The sequence below is a fragment of the Crocuta crocuta genome, unplaced genomic scaffold (genome assembly GCF_008692635.1).
Source record: "Crocuta crocuta isolate KB4526 unplaced genomic scaffold, BGI_CrCroc_1.0 scaffold214, whole genome shotgun sequence".
In the NCBI taxonomy this organism is placed as follows: Eukaryota; Metazoa; Chordata; class Mammalia; order Carnivora; family Hyaenidae; genus Crocuta; species Crocuta crocuta.
In genome coordinates, this window is record NW_027529999.1 from 556,567 (window position 1) to 562,566 (window position 6,000).

At 40.9% G+C, this 6,000-nt stretch overlaps 1 protein-coding gene across 3 annotated transcripts in view; it reads left to right on the plus strand.

The window, feature by feature from the left end:
* Nucleotides 1-4,715, plus strand: part of PTP4A2 (protein tyrosine phosphatase 4A2) — a 30,561-nt gene extending 25,846 nt beyond the window's left edge. For all 3 annotated transcript variants that reach the window (XM_077763535.1, XM_077763534.1, XM_077763536.1), the window contains exons 5-6: nucleotides 1,270-1,344; nucleotides 2,164-4,715. In XM_077763535.1, the coding sequence (XP_077619661.1) occupies nucleotides 1,270-1,344; nucleotides 2,164-2,272 (184 nt within the window). In that variant the 3' untranslated portion in view covers nucleotides 2,273-4,715. The remainder of the gene's footprint in view (nucleotides 1-1,269; nucleotides 1,345-2,163) is intronic.
* The last annotated feature ends 1,285 nt before the right edge of the window (nucleotides 4,716-6,000 follow it).

Consider the following 6,000-nt stretch of genomic DNA (forward strand, 5'->3'; position numbering starts at 1 on the left):
CAGTTTCTTTTTCAGGGTCAGAAGCTTCAGTCTTTATTCTGAGGGTGAAGGTACTGTTCTAACTGAACTTGGCAGTTTTGTAACAAGTACCTATTTCATCAGGTAGTCCAGAGTTGGTGCCAGGTAGTAGACATTTTAAAGCATCCTTTCCCAGGGTACCTGGGTGGCTCAGTCGGTTAAGTGTCCAACTTCGGCTTAGGCCATGACCTCACAATTCGTGGGTTTGAGCCCTGCATCAGGCTCTGTGCTGACAGCTTGGAGCCTGAAGCCTGCTTTGGTTTCTGTGTCTTTCTCTCTCTCTGCTCCTTCCCGCTCTCATGCTCTATCTCTCTCTCTCAAAAAAAAGCATCCTTTCCCTTGTTAGGTCTGTGTGTGTGTGTGTGTGTGTGTGTGTGTGTGTGTGTGTGTGTTATTATTTTATTTTTAAGGAGTCTACTTCTGTGACTGTCACGAAACCCAAGCTGGGTTCACAGTGATGAGTCCTGGAGGTAACTACACCTCACTCGGGACTTTCTGATCAGGACCCAGTCTTCTCTCTCTACCTCAGCTGAAAACACAGACTCGCGAGGCCTCAGCCCCTACCTTTGTGTTCCTGGAAGATGCCAAATCCAACTATGCAGGACACTTTTTCAGAGAAGACAACTTTGTCTTCCCAGAAGACAAACCCTCTCCTTTGCTTTATGAGGCAGATAGCATACCCAAACCGTGGACAGGTTGGGACCTGCTCAGGCCTCAATGTCCGTTGTTAGATGTAAAAAGAAAAAAAAAAAAAAGATACATATATAGAAAATTGTTTGTAGTTACCAGTTCTCCGACAGTCTTATAACTCACAGAAAGGATTTTGTTGAAGAAATCTAGCACCTTGTGGTATTTGTTGAGGAAATGATATTAAAATGGATTTGTAATGAAAATTTCGAGAAGCTTAGTATGGATGATACATTTGGTCATTTATTTTACTGCGGTATTGATTAAAGGCCAGTGAAGAATTTTTGAGGACATATAATGTGAAAATTTGAGATCTAATATGATGATGCTTTAAATAAAGATCTCTTAATGAAGGTGTAGAATTTAGTGCTTTATGAAAAGTACATAACACCATAGACCCTATCGTGATACAGACTTTTGTATAAGGAAAATAGCTTTTTCAGTCCACGGAAAAAAGGGATCCTCAAGCTTTGTGTCGTTTTGATAATACATAATCCTGGGTTTAAAAAAAATCCTTTAATTCCAAAGAGTTGTGGATATTTACAGATGAGTTTCTCTCTGTAGAGCACCCGTGCTGGTTGCACTTGCTTTGATTGAATGTGGAATGAAGTATGAAGATGCAGTTCAGTTTATAAGACAGTGAGTATGAAGTTTTCTGTTCCAAAACACATAAAGCAAGACCATATAAGAAGAAGGAATTATGGAAGGTACCCTTTTGTGGTATGGAATAATTTGTTGGTTTAAAATATTGTTTGATGGAAGAAATCAAAAGGAGCAAGGGATAAACTTGTAATAGTACTGTTGTTTCCAGATTTAAAGATTTTCTGATTTAGGTGGCAAATTTGGACACTAAAGAATTTGTCCATTATGACCTGAGTATCTAGGAATCTTTAAAATGAATAGGTAGTAGAGTCTCAGAGACCTAGTGACTCTTTTAATGGATGTCCGAAATACCTCCCAAGTGCAACTATGACCAAGAGGCAAGGAAGAGTCTATAGAGGAGCAGTTAATCACTTAGGAATCTTAAGTGACCTGTTCAGGCACAAAATCAGGATGGCGGTTCTCAGATAGAATCTTGGCATCAGTCTGGAATAATGAGCCATGTTATTTTGTTGTCCAGAATTCTTTGGCAGTTACTACCTTGTCCTTTCCCTTTCAACCTTTTCTTAGGGGGAAAAAAAGGAAAGAAAAGAAAAGACTGTGACAAGAGGTCATGAAATGTATGGTAGCAGCTCTAGGAAGGTAGCATATTTCAAGGAATGCCATCTGTGCCTGCTGCTTCATTTAATACTTGGTCATTCATCAGCCCTTTCTCTTAAGTGATGTTGTATAGGGAATATGCTGGTTTTTACTGTGTGGAGTCAGAAAAGCCTTAGGCGATTAATGATACATTTCAGTGAATCAGATAGCTTTTTTTTTTTTTCCCCATGATAAAGTTTCTGATTCTTATATTTTCAGAAAAAGAAGGGGAGCATTCAATTCCAAACAGCTGCTTTACCTGGAGAAATACCGACCTAAGATGCGATTGCGTGTCAGAGACACCAATGGGCACTGCTGTGTTCAGTAAAAAGAAGCGTAAACGAAGGCTGACTTGATTGTGCATTTAGAGGGAACTCTTGGTACCTGGAAATGTGAATCTGGAATCTTAACTGTGTCACCAAAGTAGTGATGGATTCAGTACTCCTCAACCACTCTCCTAATGATTGGAAAAAAGCAAACAAAAAAGAAATCCCTCTATAACATGAATAAAATGTTTAAGAAAAGAAAAAAAGAAAGAAAAAAGGGATTAATTCAGTGAAGGATGATTTTGCTCCTAATTGTTGGGAGTTTGAATTTCTGTCAGGATTGAATTATATCAAATCCCCTGTCTTTTTTAACTTTTCAAACTAGGTCTCTAAGGAAAACCAGCAGAACATTAGCCTGTGCAGAACCATCTGTTTGGGGAGCACACTTTTCCATTATGCTTGGCACATAGATCTCCCTGTTGTGGGACTTTTCTTTTCTTTTCTTTTTTTCTTTTCTTTCTTTTCGGTGGTGGTGGGCGTGTATTTTTCCCTTCTTCTCTTTCCCCATTCCTCTTTTTCCCCCCTGATATAAGTCGTAGATGGACTAGGAGAAGCCCTTGTTGCTGTAGACGTGTGTGCAGTCTGGCAGCCTTAAGCCCACCTGGGCACTTTTAGAAAAAACAAACAAACAAATAAAAAAAAAAAAAGAAACAAAAAAAAAAACACCAAAAAAAAAAAAAAACACCAAAAAAAAAAAAGCAGTGGCATATGTATTATATGAGCCAGGTGGTTTTTAGTCTTTACTGATGATGGGGTGTTCATGTTAGTTTCTTTTCTTGGAAACCCTATTCAACATTAGGCAACGTAGCCAAGAGCCTTTTGTTTTGGTTTTGGTGAATTAGTGGGGAAATGGCATTTTAAGAAGAGTCTTTCTTCTCAAAGAACTTAGCTGAGAGTCGAATTCTTCTCTTTTCCAACCAATGAAGCTAAGTGGGTCTCCCAGAAACTTTGGCTTTCTGAAGGGGAGCGAGCGCTCCGGGCCGTCACTAAAGATGTGTCCAGGTAGAGAGTTAGCATACTCTGTACATCTCCTAGAATTGTGGGTCGTAGCATTACTCCGATTTTCTGTCTCATGATGTCGGAGAATGCTGATAGTTTGGCAGTTTTATTTGGGATTTACTCGTATGATGAATTTTTCAAGAACGGCGGAAGGAGTGACAGCAAAGATAGGATATTTTGGACTCGGCAAATGCCTGTGATGCATTTTTGTCAAACTATCCCCTCTATGTACAGTTAAGTTTAACCACTGATTGCCTTGTTATTTTCTTACTAGGTTCTTTATGAGATTTAAAAAAAAAATCGCTGGTTCAAAACCAACAATGCCTAGTGAGTACGTGTCCACAGGCCATCCAGGGTAGCAGGCAGACATAAAGCAAACCAGTGAATAGCAAAGGGACTGTGTTGTTGATGAATTGGTGTAGTATCAGTTTTACAGATTCTTTGCTGGGTTCAATGTGCTGATCTAGAGAAGCTGTCTTTCTGCTCTTTTGCAGAAAGCATTCGTGACCGGGCTGCACTCACAAAGCAAGTTGAAGGACACCATCCAGGGCTCTTGCACCCTTCATCTAAACATTACTTAATAGTGCTCTGCTGCTGAGGATCTGAATAAAGGCTTAGGGTGATCTTGTCTTGCTGGAATTTGTGATGCAGAGCCATGAACTTCCCATTTTTTTAGGATCAGCTAGGCCAGTAGGAATGGACCGGGACCTTGTCTCACACTGATGATACCTCAGACGTTGGCTGGCTGTGTGAACTGCCTATTTCCTATGCCGGAGTTGTTTTGATTTTTAACTAAATGAAAATCTGTAGATTCTCTCCTCCCCTGTCCCAGAAAACAAAGCAAAACAAAACAAAATAATGCTTTTTGAAATTGTTTCTAGAATTTTAAGGTGAAAAATGATGGTACTCTCCAAAATTCTTTATTTCAGAACATGACAATAGACTCCATTAACATAGGTTCAAGATCAAAACAGCATACCATCTACACTCAGACTGTCTGGTGACTCCAGGGGTTTTGATCAATATAATAACAAGCTTTTTCCCTTTGACATGCTCTGATTTTTGTTGTTTGTGGGGAGTGTGTGTGTGCGCGCACGTGTGTGTGAGTTGTGTGTATATGTGTGTGCAGTGTCCAGCAGTATCAGTGCCTGCCTGAGTTAGGAAAATTACATTCCTGGTTCTGTATGAGGAGAAGGGTGTCTAAAGCGACAAGAAACGTTATCCCTCATTTTGTTTTAAATTACATACTAATGTTAATTGTTTTCAGAACTGGATTTTCTTCCTCAAAATTAAAAAAGTTTTTTTTCTTTTGGATTTAATGAAGTATTGCTAGCTGAAGCCGGTTTGACATGGTGAGAGATGTCAGACTGATGAAAGGTGTGCAGCCTGATCTAAAACCAAACCCTGAACCCTTTTAAAGAACAATAAAACATATTTTACATGCTCTTTGTCTGTGTGCTGTTCTCCACCCCAGGTTGAATTTCACGTATGTCTCCTTAGAAAACTTGGTATTCTTGAGGCCTGTTCTGGTGCCTGCTAATTACCGCAAGGAGGTGAAATAATTAGAGGTTGGGAAGTTCAAAGATTTCATGCCACCCAGGTGTTCAGTACAGCAAACTTAACTGCAGTTGGGATACATCTGGCACATTTCGTGGTTCAGTTCTTGGGCACATCGTAGGAATTCAGCATCTTGTCTTGTTCCAAGGGATTTTTTTTTTTTTTTAATATCTAGGAGAGAGAGACAGCGTAAGCAGGGGAGGGTCAGAGAGAGAGGGAGTCACAGACTGAAACAGGCTCCAGGCTGTGAGCTGGCAGCGCAGAGCCCGACGCGGGGCTCGAACCCACGAACCACGAGATCATGATCTAAGCGAAAGTCGGATGCTTAACCGACGAGGCCACCCAGGCGCCCCGGGATTTTTTTTTTTTAAGCTACTTGGGGAAGAGGTGGGTTCCCAATAACTTGCTGGCTTTTAGGACCGAGGGATTTGTTTATACCACAGGTTTTGATGAAGCATTGCAACTTTTTACTTGAACTCTTAAAGAATAGTAAGGAAGGAGGAACTTTATATCATAGGACTGAGGGTGGGGAATTTCCTTCAAACCATGGGTCAGCGTCCATCCATCCATTCAGAAAACAAGCTTATCTGCTAGGGTACTAAGAACGAGAAGACAAGACACTGTTCTCACTTTGGGGACCTTAGTTTAGAAGAGGCGATAGATGTGTAGATGTCAAGAACAGAATAAGCAGAGTATTGGGTACAGTGTACTGCGTGACTTACAGTTTATTGAGCCTCCTCCCTCTCTTAAATTTCCCACCTTGTGTTCTAGCTTACATTCAGTGGTCTGTCGTTGCATTCACTCTTGGCTACCCAGTAAATTGCCCTGCCACATCTCTTGCTTCGTTATGCTTGCCTGGCTAACCTCCATTTTTGGTTAAGTTCAGTCTGCCCCCTTATTTGCACTTGTGCCCTTGTGCAACTGGACATGCTGACTCTGTGTCTGTGTTTAAAGTTGTGACCTCAGATAGACTCTTGGTGCCATCTGACAATCCTCCTTTCTCTTTTATTTACTTGGGCTCTCCTCGAGAACAATTAAATGTTCATTCTTTCCCCATTTAGTTTGTGGCCTTCTTCTCCCCAGCGCCCACAGCCTCCCCGCAACCCCCAGACGAAGAAAATAGAAACAAGGGAATTTCCACAGGCTCCTGTCTGATGGCATCTACTTACCTGCC